This window comes from Suricata suricatta, chromosome 12 (assembly GCF_006229205.1).
Source record: "Suricata suricatta isolate VVHF042 chromosome 12, meerkat_22Aug2017_6uvM2_HiC, whole genome shotgun sequence".
NCBI classification, from domain to species: Eukaryota; Metazoa; Chordata; class Mammalia; order Carnivora; family Herpestidae; genus Suricata; species Suricata suricatta.
The window spans coordinates 6,752,057-6,778,886 of NC_043711.1; the positions used below are offsets into that span (position 1 = coordinate 6,752,057).

The 26,830-nt window shown below is 43.1% G+C and overlaps 2 protein-coding genes and 1 long non-coding RNA gene across 10 annotated transcripts in view; 2 read left to right on the plus strand and 1 right to left on the minus strand.

Annotated features, from left to right (window-relative positions):
- The window catches only part of LOC115275454 (zinc finger protein 177-like), a 19,450-nt gene extending 12,795 nt beyond the window's left edge, over positions 1 to 6,655 (plus strand). For 3 of the 7 annotated variants that reach the window (XM_029919229.1, XM_029919228.1, XM_029919226.1), the window contains 5 exons: positions 1,854 to 1,939; positions 2,533 to 2,659; positions 3,094 to 3,177; positions 3,784 to 3,866; positions 4,580 to 6,655. In XM_029919229.1, coding sequence (XP_029775089.1) covers positions 1,907 to 1,939; positions 2,533 to 2,659; positions 3,094 to 3,177; positions 3,784 to 3,866; positions 4,580 to 5,689 — 1,437 coding nt within the window. In that variant the 5' untranslated portion in view covers positions 1,854 to 1,906 and the 3' untranslated portion in view covers positions 5,690 to 6,655. Of the gene's footprint in view, positions 1 to 1,014; positions 1,127 to 1,853; positions 1,940 to 2,532; positions 2,660 to 3,093; positions 3,178 to 3,783; positions 3,867 to 4,579 lie in introns of all 7 variants that reach the window. The other 4 variants (XM_029919227.1, XM_029919231.1, XM_029919230.1 and 1 more) reach the window with 4 other exon arrangements.
- A 6,287-nt stretch (positions 6,656 to 12,942) lies between these two features.
- LOC115275453 (zinc finger protein 426-like) lies at positions 12,943 to 26,808 on the minus strand. Of its 2 annotated transcripts, none has more exons than XM_029919224.1 (7): positions 26,251 to 26,808; positions 19,370 to 19,423; positions 18,801 to 18,892; positions 18,110 to 18,236; positions 17,222 to 17,302; positions 16,451 to 16,533; positions 12,943 to 15,991 (listed from the first exon to the last, which is right to left on the minus strand). In XM_029919224.1, the coding sequence occupies exons 2-7, from the start codon at positions 19,392 to 19,394 to the stop codon at positions 14,807 to 14,809; spliced, it is 1,593 nt and encodes a 530-aa protein (XP_029775084.1). In that variant the 5' UTR covers positions 19,395 to 19,423; positions 26,251 to 26,808; the 3' UTR covers positions 12,943 to 14,806. The 2 variants fall into 2 exon arrangements, with proteins under 2 accessions (XP_029775084.1, XP_029775085.1); XM_029919225.1 differs by having other exon boundaries at positions 19,370 to 19,420; positions 26,251 to 26,262.
- Positions 26,168 to 26,830, plus strand: part of LOC115275459 — a 1,435-nt gene continuing 772 nt past the window's right edge. Inside the window, exon 1 of the long non-coding RNA XR_003901574.1 lies at positions 26,168 to 26,803. This is a non-coding gene — a long non-coding RNA (uncharacterized LOC115275459). The remainder of the gene's footprint in view (positions 26,804 to 26,830) is intronic.

The following is a 26,830-nucleotide window of genomic DNA, read 5'->3' on the forward strand; positions in this document are numbered from 1 at the left end:
TTTTTAAAAAGTGATAGCTGTTAAGGACACTATTGGACCAGTTGGTGAAATTCTGCATTGAGAGTGTGGGTCCCATAATAATACTAAATCCATGTTTAAACGTTCCAGATTTTGATCCTTATGGTCATGTTAGAGAGCATCCACGTTCTTTGGTCACTCTGAAGTATATAGGAGAAGAGGGTCATGACATCTGATGTTTCTTCTCACATAGATTCTTCTCAATAACATTGCTGAACATTTGCTGAAACACGGAGGGGGTGCAGGGGTGGGGAGGGATAGAGAAGACAAATTTTAATGGCAAAGAATCTGGAAGTTTATCATATTCACATGAATCTTTTTTTTCAGTTTGAAAGTTTTTTCAAAACTGAAAGTTAAAAGTAAACATCCCCATTCTCTTTTCCTCTAATAACTGAGTAGCCACTGGTTGTGATTGCTTAGATCCATTAATTTACTAGTGGTTGCAAAATGGTGACTTTCTGACTAGCATTTTCTTTATAATAAACAAAGCTTATAAAGCATGTATAATTCTTGCATAAAGAACTCTTCCCCATCACAACTTGACACTCATAAAATATTCATAAAGGAGAGAGGGACACATCCTGATTTGTGCTTCTCACGATTTTTTAGAATTATGACTTGATATCCTGGCCTTTTCCAACTGACCATTTAGGTTTTTTTTTTTTTTTTTTTTTTTAATATCGGGGGCACCTGGATGGTTTAGTCGGTTGAGCATCTGACTTCGACTTAGGTCATGATCTCTCAGCTTGTGAGTTCAAACCCCACTTCAGGCTCTGTGCAGACAGCTCAGAGCCTGGAGCCTTCTTTGGATTCTGTATCTCCCTCTCCCTCCCCCCTCCCCTGCTCACACTTTGTCTCTCTCTCTCTCAAAAATAAACATTAAAAAATTTTAAATAAAAAAATAAATTTAATATCATTATGAACTCATGATTTTGTTACATTTGATTTCAATTGGCTGCAGTCATATATATTAAATTGTTCTATTTTTATTTTAAGATTTTATATTTTTGAGTAATCTATACACACAGCATGGCACTCGAACTCGACCCTGAGATCAAGAGTCACCTGCTCTTCTGACGGCGCCAGCCGGGCCCTAAAGTATTCCATCTTAAGCCGGGGGGGCTCCTTTAAGTTTTCTCCTGTCTTTTTGACACCACCCCATTAGCTTTTGCTGGGATTCTTGCTTTCTTCTATAAGATGTTCCACACTTGAGGCACTTGGGTGGCTCAGTTGGTAAAGCGTCCGACTTCGACTCAGGTCATGATCTTGCTGTTCGTGAGTTGGAGCCCCACATCAGGCCCTGTGATGACAGCTCAGAGCCTGGAGCCTGCTTCAGATTGTGTCTGTCTGTCTCTCTCTGCCCCGCCCCCACTCACGCTCTATCTCTTCCGCTCTCAAATAAATAAATAAACATTAAAAAATAATTTTAAAAAGATGTTCCAGACTCACCTTGAGCATTTCATGTTCTACATGAGACTCAGCTGTTTCTCAGGTGAGCCTTGGTTTCTTTCATGGGCAAATGCCATTTAGAGGCGTGCTGGTGCTAGAGGGGCTCCATTGCTCCTCGCAGTGCCTACTGGCTGGAGACATTTTTATAGTTCAGCCTAGAAAATTGTTTAAAAAGAAAAAGGACATGTTGGATTCCTAATTCCTAGTTGTTGTTGGATAGGGAAATAAAATGTTATCAGTGAACTGTACTGTGGGTATCGTGTGTATGTGCGTGCGTGCGTGTGTGTGTGTGTGGTGGGGGGCTCTGAAGCTACATGAGGAAGTGTCTGGATTGTGAGGGTTGGATACCTGTCAGGCCCAGACTCTCATGGCTCTTTCTCCTCTAGGTCTGCTTGCTCAGAACCCTGTCTGGTGAGGAGGGAGACCCCCAGGAGGAAGAATGGCTGCAGGACTGCTGACAGCCTGGTCACAGGTATATCGGAAATTATTCTATTTCCAAAAAAAAACCACAAACTGTTGTTCCTTAAGGATACAGACATGTCTTGCCCACAACCCACAACTTCCACTAGGCTAGCCTCGTCTTCTCCAGTTCTTTGGGCTTCTCAGAACGAAAGAAAGAATGCCTTTGGAAAGGCTTCCATTACTAAAACATTTGTTAATTTTTTTTCATATGTTCCTCCAGGTTGAGTATTAGTTCCATATTCTGCTAGGTGCTATGAAGGAAAAGAGCGATTTTTTTCACTAGGAAAATCATTCATTCATTTGCCAAATATTTTTCTCATCATGCAGTACAGTCAGTCTGTACTGGATCTTGACTAAGACTGGAAGGGTCCGTCCAACCTCGTGGTGGAAAAATCAGGTCAACTATGTGTTAGAAAAGCTGCTGAATGTGCAGGTCCAGGCAGGGAGAGCAAAAGAGGAGAGTTCCAAGAACTGAGCCTTGGGCCAGATACCAAGAGGCCTCCAGAGCCAGCTGCACTTCCGGAGCTCCCCGTACCGTACCGTTCTTTTGCCACATCATTAGAAATGGGGCTTGGCTGAGCCCAAATGTGTGTGATGTTTCAGGATTCAGTGACCTTTGAGGAAGTGGCAGTGGACTTCTCCCAGGAGGAGTGGGCACTGCTGGACCCTACTCAGAAGATCCTGTACAGAGACGTGATGCTGGAGAACTACAGGAACCTGGCTTCTGTGGGTGAGTCCTTCCTTCCTTTTTCCATTTCTTCATGCAGCATATAGTCCTTCATCACGTACCGTGTTCTGGGTCTTGTGAAAAGAACAGCACTACACAGTCAACACAAAATGAGTGATCCCTGCCCTTGTGGGAGTCTCGTGGCTTCCTGTAAAAATGCATTTATTTCATTCTCACTATTATAACAATACTTAGGTAATTTGCAGTATGTATTTCTTGGGCTTGGATGTCAAGGGTCTGTTCCCATGGATAAGGTGTATGTAGGTGTGTGTTTGGGGGACCTTGTGAAAAAGCTTGGACCTGATTCCTTTGTCACTCCTGAAGTAGTCATTGCCTGTCTTCAGAATCCTTTAAAAGCAAAGTATTGGAACTGGTTTTGTGGAAAGATTTCCTGTCTCCTTCACAGTCCTCCCACCTCCCCTGTCTTTCTCCACAAGCAGGGTGCCCCCTCTGCAAGCACAGTCTGATCACTGAGGTGGAGCAGGAAGCACTGAGGCCAGAGGAGAGAGGGGTGCTCCAAGGTGAGTCCCAGGCGGAAGGGAGTCCTCGTGTGGAGCAGCCATGGCTGATGTTGGATGGTCCTTTTGGGAATGTTGATTTGGGTTGAGAACACTGAGGCCATTTTTTGAACTTTTCTTTTTCTTCTTTTTTTTAATGTTTATTTTTGAGAGAGCACAGGCGGGGGAGGGCCAGAGAGAGAGGGAGAGAGAGGATCCAAAGTTTGATTCAGGGCTCACGAACCGCGAGATCATGACCTCACCTAGAGTCAGTCAGCCAACTAAGCTACCCAGGTACCCTGAGAAAAACAGTTTTAATTCCTTTTAAATTTTACATTTCCTTCAATACTTTTTTGTGCTATTCTCCCTACTTTGCTTTCCAGGTAATACAATCTCCAGAATCCTTTCTAAGTAAAACACTTTCCGTTCCACTGCTCGTTCCTGTCAAGGGCATATTCTCCCAGAGCCAAGTTCCTAGCATCATTTCTCTGGTCACTGTTTACATCTTGTGTTTCACATTTCCTCTCTATATTTATTGTTATTGAAAACACATCCATGGGGTTCCTGTGTCTTTTTTTGCTATTATCTCTATTTTTTCGTCCTAATTGTTATAAAACTTTTCAATTTCAGAGTGGGATATTCAACTGAAATCCAAAGATGCATTTCCTGTACAGAATGTTCCTGGAGAAAAAACTTGCCGTGACACAAAGACGGTAAGACTCACGAGGAATGACTCCTGGTCTTCCACAGGAGGAGGAGTCTGTGAAGGTCGTGGAGTAAAAGCACCAGCTTCCAAGTGAGGCAGGCAGTGTTCACTCACCAGAACGTGGTCTCAGGAAAGTGTTCCTGAATCTCATAAAATTAGAGAAATTTTTAATGTTTGTTTATTTTTGAAATAGAAACAGCATGAGTAGGGAGGGGCAGAGAGGGAGACACAGAATCGGAAGCAGGCTCCAGGCTCTGAGCTGTCAGCACAGAGCCCGACGCGGGGCTTGAACCCACTAACCGTGAGATCATGACACGAGCCGAAGTCGGCCCTCAACCGACTGAGCCACCCAGACACCCCAAGAGAAGTTTCTAAACCTAGCTTAACACTTGCTGCTTCCCAGAGAATGCCAGAAAGTAAACATTTATTTAAATGTGATTCCGTTGTTAAGTATTTAATACATAATTAATTCAATCTTTATTCATTATTGGCAAAACTTTGTATTTAGGATGTCCTTTGTTAGGAATGATGGAGTCCTGGGTTGGAGCTGATTTAACTTGAAAGAATAGGGCAAAAATTTCATAGACATGCACTGAAAATAGTAAAAATGTCCGTCATAATCATGTCCTTGCTATGTATGGCCAAATCCACATGGAAGAGAATTTCCATAAGTGTAAAGAACGTGAGGAAATCCTTAGTCACCACTTACTCCTTGTTCAGCAGGCACCAACTCAGCCCAGCAAGAAACCCTTGGAATTTGATGGTTGTGGAAAATTCTTCAGAAAGAACTGTCACTTTCTGTGTACAAGACATGGCGAGGGAGAGAAATGCCACAAATACAAAGATAGTTGGAAGGACCTTGGCCACTCCTCAGTTCTTAGAAGTCATGTGTGTACTCACGGTGGAGAGAAGACCCTTGGGTTTACTGATTGTGGCAAAGCATTCAATCAAGAGTCCTCCCTTAGGGAACACTTAAGGACTGTCACAGGAGAGAGGCCTCGTGAGTGTAACCAGTGTCTTCTGTCCCTCAGTGAACATTCTTCCTTTCCAGTGCACGAGCAGATACCTACTGGAGAGAAACTCTGTGAATGCAGTGACTATGGAGAGAGAACTTCCCGTAGTACCCACCAAAAACGGTGTGCTGTGGAGGAAAGCTCAGAATGTAATGAGCATGGGAAAGTGTTCGCCGGCCCCTTGTCCCTTCGGAAATGTGGGAGACCTCACACCAGAGAGAAGCCTTATAAATGTGGTGACTGTGGGAAAGCCTTCATTTTTCAGTCTTCCCTTAAAAAACACGTGCGGTCTCACACTGGAGAGAGGCCCTACGAGTGCAGCCACTGCGGAAAGTCGTTCAGCCAGAGCTCTCATCTTAACGTGCACAGAAGGACCCACACGGGCGAGAAACCGTACGACTGTAAGGAGTGTGGCAAGGCTTTCACGGTTCCCTCGTCCCTTCAGAAGCACATGCGAACCCACACTGGGGAGAAACCCTACGAATGCAGCGACTGTGGGAAAGCCTTCATTGATCAGTCATCCCTTAAGAAACATACACGATCTCACACTGGAGAGAAGCCCTACGAGTGTAACCACTGCGGAAAGTCCTTCAGCACTGGCTCTTACCTCATCGTGCACAAGAGGACTCACACCGGAGAGAAAACCTACGCGTGTAAAGAATGTGGGAAGGCCTTTAGGAACCCCTCTTGCCTGAGGGTGCACGTGAGAACTCACACAGGGGAGAAGCCCTATCGGTGTGGTCAGTGCGGAAAGGCCTTCAGCACCAGCACAAACCTTACAGTGCACAAGCGAGTACACACTGGGCCGGAAGTATGAGTGAAACAACCACGGGAAAGCCTCTCCTGACCCTTGACACCTCATTCCTTATTGTAGGGCTCACACTGGAGAGCAGCCCTGTTGGGACCAATGTAGGAAGCCTTCAGGCACAATTCCTGACTTCTGCTCTACTGGGACCAATCTTACAAATGTTACGGGTCTGTGATTGTCTTTCTCAGTGAGTGCTTCATCCTGAAAGAGCAACGCCATGTTAACTGTTGAGTGGTCAAGGTTACAGGGTGCTCTAAAATCCCCTTAATCATCGTCACAAAAGTGTTGATAAAATAATGTTTTCACTGTAATTTACTACTAAATGTTTTCCAGTTCTCAAGTCGTGCACCTGTAGTTTATTTAGAAATGTATTTTTAATGTGCAGACTCCATGCATATGTTATTTTTTATAGATTTCTAATTTAATTGCATTATACACAAACTGCATGGTCTCCATGATACAGATTCTGTATGACATAGATCCAAGTAGAAAATTGTTGGAGACTTTCTGTGTGGGCTGATGTGTCACATACAATGAGTTGCTATCCCCAGGTCTATTCTACCCTTCCTTTCCTAAAGTAACAAAACTATATAATTGTATTCAAGTTGGCAGTGTGGACAGCCAACTCTTTGCTGCTATTTCTGCCCATGAGCCCGTAATTCTGGCCAGTGAGAAATGGAGAGAGGTCACTGCTTGCGGGTTCTAGAGAAGCCCATGGAAATGGGAATGTCTCATCTGGAATTTTCTCTTTACCATTTGCCCTTTGTTCTATCTCTTCTTCTTTCCTAGAAAATAGACCAAGAGGATGATGGAGGCTACTGGTGATACAACAGGGATATATAGAGTATTATTTGGCTGTACTAACCCTGATTTGCCTATTTCTGGACTTTTGGTAACACAGGAAAAAATAAATTCTTAATTGGTTTAAACCACTCTGGAGGGAAGATTCTATTAAAATTGATTTCAGTTAACACATTTTTTTTTCAATGTTTATTTTTGAGAGAGACAGAATTCGAGCTAGGGAGAGGAAGAGAGAGAGGGAGACACAGAATCTGAAACAGGCTCCAGGCTCTGAGCTGTCAGCACAGAGCCCAACACAAGCTCATGAACCTGAGATCATTACCTGAGGCAAAGTCGGACACCTAACCAACTGAGCCATCCAGGTGCCCCTAGCTAATACTTTTCACATGTGGTCAAGTTTTATGAATCCTTTAAGTATGTTTGAAAATGCTGCCTCTTCTGTAATTATTTGGTATAATTGTATCTGTTGGATGAATCTTACTGTGTTTTAAAAATTCCTATTATTAAAACCTTTTTTCCTTCTTTGTCCTTTATTGAGAGAGGTATGTTAAAACATGCCACTATCACTGTGGGTAAATTGGTGGTTTTTTTTAATTCTGTCTTTTGTTTTGAGGCACTATCACTTGATGCATACAAATGTAGTCATCCTATATTTCTGGTAAATTGCCCTTTTGTTCTTACCTAGTGGCCATCTTTCTTCCCTAGTAGTAAATGTTATAATCCGCTTGGTATAAATGTGAACTATAGACCTAGCCAATAACATTGTCTCCCTACCAGTTTGTAAGGACAACCAGAAACAACTTACCTCTTCTCCACAGTGTGGTGGTGTTCCTTGCAACCACAAGGTGGGGTGCGGAGTCTCCTCAGTCACAGCATCCCCCGTGGGGGACAAAGAGATCGGGAGGTCCTCAGCGGCCTTCTCCACCAAAGACAGCAGCAGCCCTCTCGTGTCTCTGTTCTCTGCTTCGCTTCTGCCATGATGTGCTCCCCTGCCTACCTGATGGACTATGAGGGATCTTATCCATGGAGACTGGTGGCTGTGTTTCATGAAAAAGGAACAAGGGCAAGAACATTGTGTTCCCCCCGCTCCCCCTAAAAGAAACCTCAGGTTTCTCAGTTCAAACTGGTTTGTGAATTTCCTGGTCAGTGTGTGTGGGCTTCCTTGAGTGCCACTGCCTATCACTGTTTAAGAGCATCTTCTTGAAACCAAATTATAATAAAATTGGGAATCTCCCGTGTTGCTCTCTTGGAAACAGACTCCAGTCCAGTTCAATCCTGAGATTGAAAGGGACAGGCTAGGGAAGGAGGCCACTGCTCATAGCAAAGGGCCACTCAGGACTTTTGAGAGTGTATAGGTAAATATATAAAGGAAAAAAAATAGGGAAAGTAAGAGTCCAAAAGAAAAAAAAATAGGGGTTTTTATGTGGTTACGAGCAATCCCTTCCCTCCCAAAGAAAGGCAACTTTAAATTTTATGTACCAGATAACTGTCAGGTCTAGCAAACATAATGTTAGCCTTCAATTGCTTACTGATTTAAAAATAATGAGGGGCGCCTGGGTGGCCCATTTGGTTAAGTGTCCGACTTCGGCTCAGGTCATGATCTCACAGTTTGTGGGTTTGAGCCCCATGTCAGACTCTGCGCTGACAGCTCAGAGCCTGGAGCCTGTCTTCGGATTCTGTGTGTCCCTCTCTCTCTGCCCCTCCCCTGCTCATGCTCTGTCTCTCGTTCTCTCAAAATAAAAATGTTTAAAAAACTTTTTAAATTTTGGCAATGGGAATGACATGTTAATATAGTCATAGCTTTCTGGGAGGGAGAACAGTGGTGGCCAGGCTGTGTGTGAAGACTTGAGTGTCTGCAATGCAGTAATGAAATTTCTGCCACAAGAGGTTTCCTCATGACATGGGGTGAGAAGAGGGGACTAGGAGCCCAACGCTCCTACTTATTCACGGAGGTTGTTGAAGTACAATAGCATCGTTACGTGAGCTCACTTCTCCTCAATTTGTTCATCTTCCTGTGGCCTTTTATTAGTCTCCTTTTATGCATACTGTATGTGGAGTTTATCTGTTTTAAATCACACTTAAAAATCCTTTTCTTTCATTTGGAACATTAGTCCATAATATTTAGTTACTAATAAATAATGGACTTAGGTCTAGCATCTCATTTTTTTCAGTGTTTATCTCCTCCTAATTTTTCAACCAGTATCCCCCCCCTATTCCATCAACCTTGTATTTAGGCCTTTATTTCCCCTTATTTCTTTTTATTTAACATTGGGCACAATGGTCAACTCTAATCATTGATTCCTTGTGTTTTCAATGTAATGACATTTTATAAATCATATTTTTGTTCACATACATAGTTTTGTGAAAAAGTACTGACCCACTGCACATTCTTCCCTTATTCAGGAATGGTTCTTGGGGTGCCTGGGTGGCTCACTTGGTTAAGCGTCCGGCTTCAGCTCAGGTCATGATCTCACGGTTCGTGGGTTCAAGCCCTGCATCAGGCTCTGTGCTGACAGCTAGCTCAGAACCTGGAGCCTGCTTCAGATTCTGTATTTCCCTCTCTCTAACCCTCCCCTGCTCGCTCTGTCTCTCAAAAATAAGAAAAAAAAAAAGGAATGGTTCTAAAATTACTCCATGAATCATGTTTGCATTGATTTTGAGTGGATTGTCTTTGTAGAATTAATAAAAATCTTCTAGGGGCACCTGGGTGGCTCAGTTGGTTAAGCGTCCAGCTTCAGCTCAGGTCATGATCTCATGGTTCGTGGGTTCGAGTCCCGCGTCAGGCTCTGTGCTGACAGCTAGCTCAGAGCCTGGAGCCTGCTTCCGGTTCTGTGTCTCCCCCTCTCTCTGACCCTCCCCTGCTTGCGCTGTTTCTCTGTCTCTCAAAAATAAGTTAAAAAACATTTAAAAATCTTTTTAAATAAATACCTTCGAAAACAATTACACATGTCCATCTGTAAACATACTCTGTGCATCAACTGAATTAATCTATTTTGTTATGTTAGTGATTCACATTTAACTGCAGAAAACATTGAATTTTTATGTGGGCAAAGATCGTTTTTGAAAATGATATCTGGGTTTCCTACCTTGCCTTTACAAGGCTATTCACAGTTGATTATATACAGATTTTATAATTTTAATCTTAAATATATTGTTTAATATATATAAAGCATTGAACTCTTACGTTTTTGAGTTTATATATTTTGAGAGGGTGCACAAGTGGGGCAGAGGCAGGGGCAGAAAGAGGGGGAGAGAGAAAATCTTAAGCAGCCTGTGTTGTCACTGCTGAGCCCAATATGGGCTCAGCCTCATGATCTGTGAGATCATGATCTGAGCTGAAATTAAGAGTCGGACACTTAACCAACTAAGTCACCCAGGCACCCCCAAAACATTGAACTTTTTAATCCTCTTGGAATATAGTTTCACATGTGGGGTACAGGACTGGATCAGGTCACTTCTACCCCAGAAACAATGGCTAAATGATTCAGTACCACTTATAAACCATTCTTGACCTGCTTCAAATTCTAATTTCTTGAATTTGAAATACCAACTTTATTAAACAAGAAATTCCTATTCTAGATACTTCTGTGCTAATAATATATTGCTTATGCTAATATCAGTTTGGATATAGTTCTGTTATAAATGTGTTAATATTTAGTGGTAAACATAAAGGTTTGGAAGTTTGCTGCATTTACTATTGTAGATGCTCAGCTTGGAGTACTTCCAGAGGTGGTATTACCTAATTCCTGTCGTCATTGCCTCTTTGCATTGAGTCTGCACATTTGAGTAATCACTCTTCCAGGCTTTCAGGGTCACACCAGGACAGACAGTCCTTCACCTGTCAGCTCGGCTTAGACTATTTAATGGTCTGCTGGTCTTGTCTGCAGGCAAATGTATAGTTCAGAGCGTATAGACTCTTTTCATGGATAAAACTATCTCGATTAGGTCCCCAGACTGATGGTTTCGCCCGTAGTCTCATAGTCAAGTGGGCTTGAGGCTGCTGTTGGGTCTGTACTTGTGTCTTGAATTGACCCTGTCTGGTCCCTGGCCAGGAAAGGACATCACTTCAAGACCTCTCTTCAGGGTTCACAGATGCCCCACAATGCAGCTGAGAGAGGCTGCAGCCATGTCACACAGCTGCCTTAGGGTCCATATCCAGGCCAAGTTCTGCAGGCCTGCCTCAGGGAGCATCTCTACCAATGGATGCATCTCTACTGGGGTCCCTGGGTAGGATGATTCCTCCTAGACTGTGGCCAGAGTGTCTGGACCTGGGTTGTGGGCTGCTTCAATATCTGCAGTCAGACCAAAGTAGTAGGCCTGCCTCCAGGAACACAGATGGACATGTGTCTTTCTTGATTGCGACATATGAAAGACAACAGCCGAGTCACAGCCTGGCTGTTCAAGGTCTGCATCTCAGAGTGAGGTCCGCAGGCCTGTTACTGGAGGCATGGGTGGTCGTGCCTCTTATCAGAGCCTGAGGGATAATGCTGCTGTCAAGGCCATGTGGGGCTATAGCTAAATCCACACAGGAACATGGCTTTTCCTGGGTCTAATTGGGACCGGAGTCCACAATCCTGCCACCAAGGCGTAGGTTGCCTTCTCAAGATGGCCCTCCTTGTTCTTGGGCTCTACTGGGGTTTTGCAGTCTTACATGGATCCCAAAATTCCAACAAAGGCACTTTTGTCCATAGAAGCCTGCTGAATTATTTTTCCTGTGGGAGGATACACGTGGGGAACCGCCTCATCTTCTGCTGTCTGGCTGATGTCACTGGAATTACAATGTACTCAATTTAAGGAAATCTACTTACATTAATTTATCATGTAAATACATAAAAGCAAAAGCTGGCAAGTCCAGTAGTATTCAAAATGTAATTACTGACATTTCATAGCCCTTGCTGAATATCGTGTTGTATGTATGTCTGTGTTCTGGGGGAGGGAGAGAAGCGGGCTCATAAGCTACAGAAGTGTGTACTTGAATTATACTGCCACTAGTGCAGACTGACGAACACCAGACCAATACAACTGAACCCTGAGACACTATCACCAGCGAGGTGTTCCGTAGGCGCCTCAACTCACCGTTTCCCAAATTACTCCTGCTTTATCCTCCAACAGCAGCATGTTTTTCTTCCTGTTATTCTCATCACTTGGAAAGCTAACACCATAGAAATGATTTCCTCTAGTGGATCTCAGGCTGATTTTGCCCCCCTTCATGCCAACTGGCAATCCTGGAGACATTTCTAGTTACAACTCCCTGCTGGAGTTGGGGGGATGAGAGCGAGCTCTCAAAAAACTACAATTCTGCTGTCTGGCTGATGTCCCTGGAATTACAATATACTCAAGGAAATCTACTTACATGAACTTATCATGTAAATATATCAAAGCAAAAGCTGGCAAGTCCAGTAGTATTAAAAATGAAAACCCCATAACAAGTAATTAAATAGACCAAATCACAATCTTGTGATTTCAGTATCTCAGTACAGACTGTTGGCTAATGCTAAAAGCTTCCTCTAAAAACACTCAACAATTCAGTATTATAAGGGAATTAATGACATTATCTGAAAGGAGTCTCATGATCTTTCTCCATTACTGTGTGCCACTTCACTTTTTTTGTTATTGTGCTTAAATAGGCATAATGTAAGTTTTAATATTTAAATACTCTCTTTGGCACGTTTGTATTCATTTGGCATGAAGTGTATTGATTTTGTGCAAGCACTACCACTATCCATTCCCAAACATTTTCATATTCCCAAATTGAAACTCTACCCACTAAACACTCATTTTTTATTCCTCTCTCCCTCCACACACTGCCAGTCCTACACTGATAAAAGTAGTCTGTATCTGAGGTCTTCAGGTATATCTTAAGACCAGAATGATGGAAAATGAAGGTGTGGGGTGCCTGGGTGGTTCAGTCATTAAGCATCCAACTCTTGATTTTCGACCCAGGTCATGATCTCACACAACTCATGAGTTTTAGACCCCCATACTGAGCTCTGCACTAACAGTGAGGATCTTGCTTGGAATTTTCAATCTCTCTCTCTTTCTCTCTCTCTCTGCCCCTCCTCCCCCCTCACACATGTGCACACTCTCTCTCAAAAATAAATAAAAAGAATGAGGTTGTGATAAAACAAGGACAAAAATCTAGAAAATGAAGGTGTGATAGAACAAGAATAATAAAAGGGAATGAAAAAGAACAGAAGGGAAAGAGTGAGGCAATAGCTCAGACTTATCCTATGCAACATATACTACATAGAACACCTCAGCAAACTACCATTTAAATCTAGATTCCTACACTGAAAGTTAAATCATGTCACTGTTTGCAGGAAAAGTATGACAGTCAATTAAGAGAGAGTCACATTTCCAGAAGGCCATTCCAATTAGGATCTTTAAAAAATGGGGCAAATTAGAAAATATCTCTAAGAAATGTCAGGATTACATAAAGTTATACATGTCAGACAACAGTCTTGATTTGAAAAGCACGTTATTTGACTGTAATAAACTTTTCCCTGCATTACTTTAAGGGGAAAACACACCGGCCAAACGAAGGTGAGGACATCAACGCCTGACAGGACTGAACATTTTCCCATAAAAGACAAATGGCCAACACACAGGAAAAGAAGATCAACATCACTCATTTTCAGAGAAATATAGACCAAAAAAATACTAATTTTTTTTTGAAGATTAGAATACACAAAATGTCTCTGCATGCAAATATAAGGGGAGACATTCCTTATGGGTTGAAAGCCCAATGCATGAAATATTCTAATTCTAATCTATAAAAATGATTTAGAAACTCATTAAGTATATGCATTAAATAGTATTGTCTTACTAAAGAATCGGCTAATCTTCATTAAAAATTGAATTAAGTGGTCCAGGTAGTTTTAATATCTAAGCAAAAGACAGACATATAGTGACACCACATACTAAAGTACTTCAAATGGATTACATAAATATAAAACTCTGAGATCGTAGAATATATATAAACAAGGTAAAACAAAATATCTGGCACATGAGAAAATTATAAATCTGACTCACAAAACTAAGAACTTTTCATTAAGAAAACATGAAAAGTAAAGACTTCTGGCAGTTTTTCACTTCAATATGCCACTTTGTTATCCACTAATAATAGAGATTAGGAGCACACCTCTTTGACTTATGTCATGTGGTATTTAATAATGCTATTACTACAAGTCCAAGCAGTTGGATAAGGCCAACCTACAGCACTGACCTCAACCATGAAGCTCAAGGACTCAGTCTCATGTTCTGCTAGTAGGCCACATCGGCTTTGAGATGATTAATGACGTCACCTAAGGCCAATGTCTTATATGCTGCAATCCGCTCAACAAGGTGAAAACCACACCTATACCCAAGAGAATCACATTGCAACCCATCTCATCCAGGCACAAACATACCACAAATGTGCCCAGGTCACTTATGATCAGGACTTATCATTAAGCTTGATCTGGAATGTTCTACCCCGGTTCCATTAAGACCCATAGGAAGTGACATTAAGCAGCTGCAGCCTCCATGGCCACCAACAACATAACCAAAGGCTGCTCAAGTGCCACAAGTATAATGAACGTGTTAACACAAAATTGAAACAAGGTTTGTCTATCGAAAGGCCACTTTCACAGCTGCCAGTGATGACGTCAAGTACCTCAGGATAACAGAACCTGCCGTATTTATGAGAGTTCCTATTTCACAACATACAAAAGGATGAGAAACTAATCAGCAAAACACTTGCTGGGTGCAGTAGTTCCCAAACACAAACATAATTGTTCTTCCAGGACATGGGGGTTGAAGAACAAAGAGAACGTTTCCACTTCCTGTGGGCTTTTCCACATTCCTCAGATTCCTATGGTATCCCTCCAATGTGGCTTCTTTCATGTTTTTGAAATGAACTGGAAAAACCGAGGCTTTCCCATGTTTATTATGTAAGTCTTCTATCCATGGAGAATTTTTAGGTGTTTCAGGAAGCCATGACGACAATGTGAAGGCTTTATCACATTCTTTAGGGTCACAGAATTTCTCTCTGGTGTCAATTTTTAGATGTTAAATTAGGCTTGAGGAAACAGTGAAGGTCTCCAGTCAGTGCATACATTCAAAGGACTTCTTTCCAGTGGGATTTCAAATGTGTATTTACAGATGTGGGAATAGTGCAGGTTTTCCCACATTCCATACCTCATAGGGCTTCTCTCTAATGCAAATACTTAAATATTGAGTCATGCAAAGTGGTGAAGACTTTCTCGTAATCTTTAGAATCATCAGGGGCCTCTCTAGTGTGATTTCTCAAATGGAATTTCCCACATTCACCACTTCCAAGGTCTTCTAGCCACTGTGAGTTCGTAAATGTCTTTTAAGGAATGAGGGCCAAGCGAAAGCTTTTCCACATTCCTTACACTGATAGGGTTTTACTCCAGTGTGAATTTTTAAATGTCCAATAAAGCTTGAGGAAAAATGGAAGGATTTCCCACATTCCTTGCATTCATAGAGTTTGTCTACAGTGTGCATTCTCAAATGTTCATTAAGTCGTGAGGAATTAATGAAGGCTTTCCCACATTCCTTACATTTATATGGCCTCTCTCCAGTGTGAATTCTCAAATGTGCTTTAAGAATTGAGGAACTGCTGAGGGCTTTCCCACATTCCTTACATTTGTAGGGCTTCTCACCACTGTGACTTTGAACATGTTTACGAAAGGCTGAGATCCAGGCGAAGCATTTCCCACATTCCTGACATTCAAAGGGCTTCTCTCCAGTATGAACTCTCAAATGACGATTAAGATATGAGGAACTACTGAGGGCCTTCCCACATAGCATACATTTATAAGGCCTCTCACCGGTGTGAGTTTGAACATGACTACGAAGCAGTGAGGGCCACTGGAAGTGTTTCCCACAGTCTTTACATCCATAGGGCCTCTCTCCAGTGTGAGTCATAAAATGTACATAAAGGTCTGAGGAAGTGTAGAAAGATTTTCCACATTCACTACATACAAATGGCTTTATTCCAGCGTGAAATCGAGTGCTGTGTTTATAGAGACTTTTCACATTTGCATAACACTTCCCACATTCCCTACATCCATAGGGTTCTCTAACAGTGTGCATTTGCATATACACAGGAGGACCTGCTGAGGGAACTGAAATATTTGGAAATGGAGGCATCCATTCATCAATATCTCCACCACTGTGAATCCCCCCATGTGTCTGAAAGTGGGAGTGACTAATGAACGTCTTCCCACAGTCACTGTATTCAACAGACTTCTCTGCCGGACTGGCGCTCTCCTGCATGCTATGTGGAGTCAGGCTGGGGGCGCTGCCACACTGATTCAATTCAGAAAGCTTCTCTCTCCTAGAGCTTCCCTTCTGCAGAGGATGGAAGCTGTTGGCATACGGACTGTGCTCAAAAATGTCCTCTCTGTTTTCAGTTCTCATGTGTGTCTTAAGGAGTAAGTGTTGGCTCCAGACTCTCCCACTCTGCGAACTCTCAGAGAGCTCTGTTCCCTGGTGGGTCCTTTCCTGTGGATAAACAGATGAAAGCTGATGATAGGATTTTCAGATCCATTATAGATTTCACCCTCCTGAAACTAAACACATTATGATGATGACTCTTCCCATTTTCATAACATAAACACAGCTCCTGCTGACACCTTTCAAGTTAAATGAGGGAACTCCTCTGACAAAACCAGATGCCAGCTACTCTGCTCTTACAAACATTCCTCTAAAACTGCAGGGAAGCGTTCAGACGCATTCCCTCTTCTATAGGTAGGAACTTGTACTTGTGGTATCCAGGAAGCAACAATTTCCAAGACAAATTTGGATTATCCTCCCAAATCATACTCAGAGTAACTCTGAATTGCTTTCTCTTGGATGAATGCCATTTGTCCCAAAAATCGCCTACTTGCTCTGATTTTATAGCAAAACTACCAATCTTTATTTGAATGTGGAAAAATAGGAAATATCACAACTCAATCTTACTTTTTGAATTTCTCTGGCCGTTTTTCCTTCCCCAAAATCCTGGAGCGATGGTGACTCTATGCTTTGATGGTGACTTTGCCATTCTAAAGTAAAACAAATGTAAGCATTTGCAGAAACAAATGACAGATTAAACAGTTAAAAGAAAATAAGACTCCGTTTTCTTTACTTTCATATTAAAATAGGTGAAAAAAGGGGCCCCTGGATAGATCAGTCAGTTAAGCAACCCAATTCTTGATTTTGGCTCAGGTCACGATCTCACGGTTGGTTGTGAGATAGAGCCCCACATGAGGCTCCACATCAACAATCGGAGCCTACTTGGGATTATCTCTCTCTCTCTCTCAAGATAAATATTTTTTAAAATGATGATAAAATAAGAAAGAAAAAAAGATTTCAGCAGTTTGTCTATGGGAAAAATTTGGCACTAAGTGGAGATAGTCAAACTTTGGTGGTTTACTAAAAAATAATTTTTGGAAAATTAAATATAGTGAGCAGTAACAGACTATTATCAAGGTAGAAGACTGGGAGACATCTGGACAACTAGGATACACCAAAATGATAAAGAAGAAACAGAACAGGTCATTTTGAGACATCATAGAAGCTTAAGTAAAGAGGGAAGTTACAGATACCCAAAGGCACCAGAGACAAATAGCTTCAGCACTATGAGACAAAATGAATCTTAAGTTTTGCACATTAAAGTTGCAAATATGCCAGGTTTCAAACGGACTAGGGACATTCTTCTCATTCGCCAGCGATATCTGTCACAACGCTCACCTTGGAAAACGCCTCTCTCCACTGTCCTCAACTCTTCTTGTTCCAACCTAGCCACCAGCCTGGGTTTGGACTGTTGATATCCTGTCCGTGGGGAAAGGTACGTTAATGGAAGAGGACTGTACAAGAAATGACAAAGCTTCTGGTCAACCATGAAGTAGATTTCTAATGAAAACAGTAAAATCCTTCCAAAAGGTCTAGAAAAGCAAATCAAAAGATATACTGCTCTCTGACTCTCAAAGCCTAACACAAAGGTATGTACATACTTACTGAGCACATGGACGTTTATTCAAACAGCAAATTAAGGAGATGAGGAAAGGAAACCTTCCTTTGGATGGGGACATCAAATGTCTCAAATGTTAGAGTGCGTCACAATCGTCGGGATGGCTTACTGAATACAGAAGATGTGGCCACAGACCCGGCTTTATCACTCAGAGTATCAAAAGTGGGGTCTGATTTGGGGCACCTGGGGGGCTCAGTCAGTTAAGCATCCACCTTCAGCTCAGGTCATGATCTTGTGGTGTAGGAGTTTGAGCCCTGCGTTGGGCTCTGTGCTGACAGCAGGCCTGGAGCCTGCTTCTGATTCTGTGTCTCCCTCTCATTGCCCCTCCCCTGCTTGTGCTGTGTCTCTCTCTCTCAAAAATAAACAAACATTAAAAATATATATATGTTTAAAAAAAAAAAAGGCAGGGTCTGACGATGTAAATTCCTAACAATGATGGCGTTACTGTGGGCTCTGGGGCCACATTTCCATAACACCCTCTGCAGATTACAGCCCCTTAGTGCCAGGACTATGCAGCTCTTAGTCCCAACTATGTTTCAGATTAGGCGCCACCATGGCTGGAAACACGTTAAGTATATGATCCATATCAGGAATGGCGGCAGCCTCACCTACTGTGACCAGGTTCTGGTAGTTCTCCAGCATCACGCTTCTGTGCAGGTTTCTCTGAGCGAGGTCCAGTAATAGCCACTCCTCCTGGGTGAAGTCCACTGCCACATCCTCAAAGGTCACTGCAATCTAAACCATCACACTTGTGTTGGCTTGAGACAAGAAACACCTCCACCAGCGCTCATGGGAGAATGAGGACGGGAGACTCCCTACCGACGCAGGGTTATGAGGTTTCTCAGTATCCTCCATGGCTCTGTGGTCCTGGGTTACTACTGTCTCCATCTAGACTCACTCACATGGTTTTAATGTCACCTTTTAAACACCTTATGTCAGCGTAACCACAGTAGAAGGTCTTCACATTTTCCTCTACTATAACACACTCTGAGCACACCACAGATCCGTCATAAACAGCAGAGAATGACCGACTGCTTTGAGAAAAGGCACACAGCAAGGTGGAGGCCTGCATTTGGAATCCATAAGCTTCGGGATTACTAAAATACTGAAACTATTTCCAAGGTAACACCTTTTTGATATGAGAGTTTCCACGTCCAGAGGAAATTCAGCTGGGGATTCAGTCCATGTCTGGGTCTTATTTGCTTTAGGAAGCTCAGGACACTGGTGTGCCCCGAAGGAAGGTGTCCACCCGGTGGATATAAGTATCGCATTCTGTTGATTGATATGCTTTTTTATTACCTGATTATAATTTTTCGGCCAGACAGCCACCATCCTTTCTACCTCTGTGTTTTCCTCAGGATGGGAGAAAGGAGGATTCCTAGAAAGAAGATCTTGGGGGAAAAGAAAGGATATTCACAATACAGAATGTCCCTATTTCTCAGAATCACCCACCTGAAAATCATTCCATCCCATATATCCCTGCACAAGAAATCTCACAGAAATACACACTGCTGCCATAAAATACCACAGCAGCCCTGCCTCATAGGAGCCAGAAAAGGGACTTGCTAGACATGCTACCTATGAAGAAAGAGGTCATGGTCTTATTTTACAGGTATGGAAACATAGCCGCTAAAACATTTGGTTCTTTATTTGCCCAAAGTAATAAAACTCATCTATGAGATTATGTAGCACAAACTCCCAACACACACACCAGGAAGCTGACTTAGGTAACAGCATTCGCTGGCACATTTCAGCTCTTTCTGGAAGACCCAGCAGTAGGACTTATTTAGGACCAGGCTGGTGGATCTATGTTGTGTGGGGGTGGACTTTTAAGAATTCTCTGGAAATGAAAATCAACAATGACTTACCCTGGGTCAAGTCAATGGCTGCCATCCTGGGAGAGTGACGGTGAAGTCCACCTACTGGGAAATTTGATCACTTCAGTACAACTCATGAATCTAGGTGAATATGGTCATCTTTGTTATTCTTGAGGTAGGGATGCCCAGAGTCCTTTTCATGCCAATAATCAGCAAGCATTACCAATCCATCATCAAACATCACACATTAGTTCGCTCTCTCTCTCTCTCAGGGTGATATGTGGGAAATTCACTGAAAATGGTATAATCTATAGCATGAAAGTCACTAACGTAAGTTACCATTCACTGAAAATCAGTATGTGACAGGTATCTGTCTCACCAGCTTTATGTATAGCAGCTCCCTTAATCAGCATAACAACCTATTTCAATAGCTATCACTAGCCCTACTTAATGGCTGATAAAACTAGATTCATAGAACACTGATCATTGGTCCACCACCCTCCAAAAAGGCAAAAGAGATCCAGAGCTGAATGCAGATAGGCTTATCTCAAATGTCTGATCTCCTGGGGTTATTCCCAAATATGATCAGTCGTCAATCTAGACCTGCACTGTCTAGTTTAGGAGCCACCAGCCACAGATGCTGTTGAGTACCTGATATGCAGTTAGTAAAACAGGATTTTAAGTTTTGTTGGGTAAACCTAAATACATCTACATTCCCAACTGTATTTATTACAGGCACATACCAACACCAAGAACATGTCATGAAAATTTATGTTCAATGAATTTTGAAATCTTACTCTGACTTGAAGAATTTAAAATACTCAATTTTCGCTCTCCCCAGACAGCGGGAGAGTAGGTCTGGGGAGCCGCCCCTGGAGCCGGAGCTGTCGTGCCCCCGTCCTTTTAATTTCCCGTTGCAAACAGTAAAGGCCTTTCCTAACGTAAAAAAAAAGTAAAATACTCAATTTTAGCGGCGCCTGGGTGGCTCAGTCAGTTAAGCATCCTACTCTTTTTTTTTTTTAATGTTTTTATTTATTTTTGAGAGAGAGTGTGAGCAGGGGAGGGTCAGAGAGAGAGGGAGACACAGAATCCGAAGACAGGCTCCAGGCTCTGAGCTAGCTGTCAGCACAGAGCCCGACCTGGGGCTTGAACCCACAAACCGTGAGACCATGACCTGAGCCGAAGTTGGACGCCTAACTGACTGAGCCACCCAGGTGCCCCAAACATCCTACTCTTGATTTTAGCTCAGGTCATGATCTCACAGTTCATTAGTTCGAGCCCCACATCAGGCTCCAGGCTGACTATGTAGCCTCCTTGTGATTCTCTCTGTCCCTCCCCCAACGTGTACATGAACACTCTCTAATAAATAAATTTTAAAAATAATGGCTCTCAATAAATTTAACACGAACAGCAGCCCAAATGCTGATATACAAAACCGTCCAAATGATGGAAAACACTAGGAGTTCCAGGTTTTTTTTTTTTTTACCATAAATGAAATTAATCCTCATGACCCCAAAATCTTTTTTTCCCAAGAATTCTTATTCTACAGATGAAAAAGACTAGACCCCTTAAAATAACAAGCTATCACAAACACTGCATCTCAAATGCTAGTATGGATTACATTAACTCCTAGAAGTCTCAAAATGGGGCCTTTGGACTGAACAAGTCCACAGATGTGTTTACTTTTTTGGCATCTGCATGTTTTCCCATTTGGTCTTGTTTCCTTTTTTAAATGGAGATGTACGTGCTATGCAATCAAAAGTGTAGACCTTAAGTGTTTTCTGGATGAACTCTGACAACCGTAGTTACTCCTGTTATCACAGTCTTAAAAAAAATAAGAGAATGGATAGCATATTAAACTTCTAAAAGAACAGACAACATATTCATCTCCCTGAAAAGCCCTCTTCAGCCTTCTAGTTCACTCCCTCCTCCAAATTCCAATCTGTTTCTTTCAGTTCCCAGATAGGTTACTCAATTTGAACAACATTTACAAACACTGACTTTTTTCTACTTAAAGAAACACTAGGGAAAAACATTCTTAAATCTCCCAGTGAAGTCTGGACTTCTCCATTTCTTTTTATGTTTCTTTTTCCTTTGCATTTATTTGAGAGATAGAGTGAGACAGACCATGAGCGGGGAGGGTCAGAGAAAGAGGGAGACACAGAATCAGAAGCAGGCTCCAGGCTCTGAGTAAACTGTCAGCACAGAGCCTGACGGGGGTCTCAAACCCACCAACCGTGAGATCATGACCTGAGCCAAAGTCAGATGCTTAACTGACTGAGCCACCCAGGCGCCCCTCTTTTTATGTTTCTGTCAAACATTGGTTTATATTTTGTGCAATATTGTTATTGGGTAGATACAAATTCTGAAATTATGTTAAGAGATATTGAATCATCTATTGTAAAGAACTCTATGTGTAGTGATGATTTATGACAATGTTGTCTGACATGGAGATCCATTTTCTTTTGGAGAGCTCTTTGGGTATCAAAGATGCCCTTTATTTCCAATACGTAACATACGGCCTGGCACCAAGTGATTGCTGACTTACTAATTAAGACCACAAAGTCCCTATGTCACTCAAAGCACATCTAACTAGCCTGACTGGCTCTCAGTCAGTAGACCATGTAACTCTGGATCCCAGGGTCATGAACTCAAGCCCCATGGTAGGTGTGGAAGCTCATTTAAGAAAAAGAAAATTGGGGGGCACCTGGTTGGCTCAGTTGATTAAGTAGCTGACTTTGGTTCAGGTCATGATCTCACAGTTTGTGAGTTCAAGCCCTGCATCGGGCTCTGTGCTGACCGCTCAGAGCCTGGAGTCTGACTTGCATTCTGTTTCCCTCTCTTTCTGCCCCTCCCCTGCTCATGGTCTGTTTCTCTTTGTCTCAATAACTAAAAAGAAAAAAAAATTTAATTTATAAAAAAACAAAGTACATCTATCTAGGACACTGAAATAACAGTCCCTAACAAAATATATACCCCCGGTTTCAGGAAATGTAGTTAAGTGCTCTAGGAATACACACTTCTGAGCACTCACCCACCAGCTAAGGCTTGTCTGAGACTTCCCCACAGACACCTAAGATGGATACTTGGTGCTCTGTTTCTTACACCTGTTGTCACCCATGGGTCCCTCCACTCATCTGCTCACCAGTCATGGCCTGACTGTAATCCAGAGGTTTTCAAATGCTTGACCAATGTGTGCTGACCACGTTTGCCCCAGGCAACCTAGCAAACTTCTTTACAACCAGTGGACTGCAGTGATACCACTGACAATAAGGCCTGACCCAGTCTTGGGGTGAAGGGCCCTGTACAAATGTGACCTTCCCTATTACTCTCCATCACCTGTAGGGTCTGTGAGAGTGTTGTCTGCATCTTTGTTACTCTTCCAGTGTATATCAAAAAACCAAGGAGTGGGGCACCTGAGTGGATCAGCTGGTTGAGCATCCGACTCTAGGTTTCAGCTCAGGTCATGATCTCATAGTTTTGGGAGTTCAAGCTCCAAGTAGGGTTCTGCAACGGTAGTCCAGTAATTTTTTTTTAATCTTAAAAAAATAAAAAATAAAAAAAATCTTAAATCCAGGGGAACCTGGGAGGCCCAGTGGGGTAAGCATCCTACTTCTGCTCAGGTCATGATCTCAGTCTGTGGGTTTGAGCCCCGCGTCAGGTCAGGCTCTGTGCTGATAGCTCAGAGCCAGGAGCCTGCTTCAGATCCTATGTCTCCCTTTCTTTCTGCCCCTCCCTGACTCACATTGTCTCTCTCTCACACACACAAAAAAAAGTAAAAAAAAATTTTAATAAAAATAAATAAATAAAAGTCTTAACTCCAGTGAACTCAGATTAAACTCGGCTGCAGCAAGCTACCACTCAGTAGTTCCTTCTTTCCCCAGCATCTAAATGTGTAACTGCAATACAGACATTCTTGGCAACTGGCAGAATTCCCTTATCTCTGACCCATAGGGGAAGGGCCATTATAGTAGGAAAAGTTAAAAGGAGGATCCTGGAATTCCCCACCACTGGACATAATTATCCAGGAATAATACCGACACTGCTGGGGGAACTGCAAAGACTAATGCCAGCATCCCGTTTGCCCAAGGACTGGGAAATGGTGGACTGGCTTTGAAGAAATAAACCATGGGCATCAACAAGCACCTAGAGACCAATTCCAGAAACCTACACTCAAACTGTACTGGGGTTGACATATTTTGTCTGTGCTTGTATTTATTTATCTGCACATGTTTATTTGCATAAACTAGGCTTTCACTTCTGCTATGTCCTTTCTGTTTTGAGTAATCTACAAGTTGTTACAGGGTAACATTACAATTTAGTTTTTAGGTAAAGGATTTTCATAAGACTGACTAAATTTGAGGAGTACTTTACAAATGGACTGTGACGGACATCAAATGACCCTTGATGGACATTTAAAACTCCCTTATGCAGTATAACTTGAGGTACACACCACCCACAAAATAGTTTGTGAAGATATTTTGAAGCCTCTGAAATTGAAGTTGGGAAACTAAAACTGACAGGACTGTTTCTGCAAATGAAGTTTTACTAGACAAATCACACCCGTTTGTTTAGTAAGCACAGTGCTTGCCTGTGCAACCACAAAGGCAGAGCTGAGTAATTCCAGGCCTTTCGGCCAGCAAAGATGAATGCACTTGCTGAAAGAGGACTTCAACTACCTGCATTTTGAGGTCAAACTTTCTAACTGATTAAGGTCTTCTTTCTAGCTTCTTTCTTAGCTCAGACAAAAGACCATGTGGGCGAATGATCCACTTATGTGAAACTAAACTTCTGCCTTCGGCAGGAAGTAATGGCTGAGCCGGCAAGACCCTGCATCACTGACTCCAAGACAATAATGGACCTTGATCTTCACAGCCCACCTGCAGGTACCTCCCAACCTTCCTCGGGCGTTTTCCTTTTATAAACCTGTAAGCATTTCCAGCACTTTAGCTACATTACTACCTGGGCCTTTACAGACAAAAAGTAGGCAAGCCTGGGTAGTGGACTCACTTATCAGTGTATGAAATTACAAGGAATAAAGAAAACATTTAAAGACAGTATGCAAGGCAGCTGAGCGGCTCAGTCAGTTAAGCCTGGATCGGTAGGGGGCGGGAGTGGCTTGAGTGGCTCAGCTAAGCTTTCGACTTCAGCTCAGGTCATGATCCCAGTTTCTGAGTTCCAGCTCTGCATCAGGCTCTCTTCTGTCCGCACTTAGGATCCTCTGTTCCACTATCTCTCTGTACCTCCCCTGCTCACGCGGGCACTCTCTCGCCAAAAAAAAAAAACAACTTTTTTTTTTTAAAGGTGGCTTAAGGTTTGTGAGTTCAAGCCCCACATTGGCCTCTCTGCTGTCAGCTCAAAGCCTGCTTCAGAACCTCAGTCCACCCCTCACTGTCCCTCCCCCGTTCAGGCTCCCTCTCGCAAAAATAAACAAACATTTAAAAATAAGTAGGTGCACCCGGGTGGCTCAGTTGGTTAAGCATCCAACTTTGACTCAGGTCATGATCTCATGGTTTGTGAGTTCGGGCCCTGCATCGGGCTCTGTGCTGACAGCTCGGAACCTTGAGCCTGCTTTGGATTCTGTGTCTCCCTCTCTCTGCCCCTCCCCGACTCATGCTTTGTTTCTCTGTGTCAAAAATAAACATTAATAAATGTTTTTTAAAAAGAACAAAATAAAATAAATAAATAAATAGGGGCACCTGAGTGGCTCTGTCATTGAGCGTCTGACTTTGGCTCAGGTCATGATCTGGTGGTTGACCAGTTTGAACCCAGGGTGGGGCTCTTGTGCTGACAGCTCAGAGCCTGGGTCTGCTTCAGATTCTGGGTCTCCTCTCTCTCTGCCCCTCCCCCCTCTCAAAAATAAACATTAAAAAAATTAAATAAAGACAGCATGGAAATCTCAGAAACTCTGAGTTTCTCAAAGCATGCGTGAGTCTTCCAAGTCGGAATTATGAAGAAACAATAGCTCTGCCATAGGTTAGAAGAACCTAACAGACAATTACACATAAATCTCGAATACAACCGAGATCCAAAACATATTCTGAGGTAAAGTGGAAAATTTTAGTTTTTATATAGTACATACTGCATATCATTTTTAATTTTTGTGGCCAAATCAATGTATTATACTTTCAGTAGTAAAATCTCATCTTTATTCAAAAAAATTTTTTGAATCATTTAATTTTGAGAGAGACAGAGCACGAGCAGGGTAGGGGCAGAGAGAGGGAGACACAGAATCCGAAGATAGCTGTCAGCACAGAGCCCAAGAGGACTCGAACTCACAACCCTGAGGCGAAGCCTGAGCAACCCAGATGCCCCTAAAATCTCATCTTTAAAACATGCATTACCCAGTATTTATGGGTCATGTCAAATGTCTACAATTTATTTCCTATTTACTTGCAAACAATCCACTAAAAAATACATTTCTCTATCCAGAGGGCGCAATCACGCAATATGTGAAAATGGACGAATCTGCTTCAGTGCACATTCACAGCAATAGCTGCGTACATTTCCTTTAGGTTTAAGATTTTACGGAAGAAAAATGACGGGAAAAATCTTAGTCCAAATGGTCTGTTAATGTGAAATTCAGTTATTCTGAAAATGGAATATTGACGCCTCCATTCTTTTCTCCCGGAGTCCATGACTTGAAAGCTGGTGGGAAGAGACAGGCTCAAGAGGGTCTCATGAAAAGCGAAGTACAAGGAAGTGGAGCACGTGTGTATAGTAGGAACTGAAACATGCACACTACAAGCATCCGAGAGAGCAGATTACTTGCCTACTAATATAGGTTCACCAACATCCCAACGTGCCTACTAAGGTAGTGTGTCCAGAAGAAAAGACGAGCGCAGACAAAGCCACATTCTCGGATGAAACCTCCTCTTCCCCACCAAAAGGAAACACAGGCCCTCGCTGAACCAACTTTCCAGAACGCTCACCGGCAGGATCCCGGAGGCCTCGAGGAACAAGGCGGAGTCTGGGCCACTCCCAACAGCAAGAACCCTTTTCCTTCGGGAGAAACGTCACAAAGGCCGCTCGCACAGTGACCACGAAGACCTCGCGGACGCGCCCTCCCAGCAGGACCACAGCGGCTCCGAGAGGGCATCGCCGGCCCCAGCGGCCTGTCGGGCGGTCTAGGCGGATGAGAACCGCGCGGCCCGGCCCTTAGGCGGCCCCATCGGTGACTCCGACTAAAACCGGCCTTGAACTCCCTCCTCTGTCCTCTCGATCACGCCTTCCCCATCACAGCCAACCCACACCGGTTCACCAACATCCCAACGTGCTCGACGCTGCGCGGAAGAGCAGGCGAAGAGATTGCGGGCGAGCGTGTGACGCCACTTCCGCTTCCTGCCGGGAATCGAGGGGCGGGGCTTCCACCTCCGACGGCTGCACCCGGCTTCCCTCGGGCGTGGACGAGGAGTGGCCCGCCGCGCTCGGCGCTGGGACTGAGGCCGGGATCCGGCCCCAGGACACGGCTGGGGCAGGAACCCGGTACGGGGGCGCGGCTCCGGGCGGGGC

What these genes read in the sequence shown, in the direction of transcription:
- LOC115275453 (XM_029919224.1), bottom strand. Translation starts at nt 19,394, where the DNA reads ATGGCAGCCATTGACTTGACCCAGG. An exon ending in GGCCGAAAAATTATAATCAG is followed by an intron (nt 18,237 to 18,800) that starts GTAATAAAAAAG and finishes GTGATGGTTTAG; the next exon opens with ATTGCAGTGACCTTTGAGGA. An exon ending in GGAGAGAGGCGTTTTCCAAG is followed by an intron (nt 16,534 to 17,221) that starts GTGAGCGTTGTG and finishes GTTTTACTTTAG; the next exon opens with AATGGCAAAGTCACCATCAA.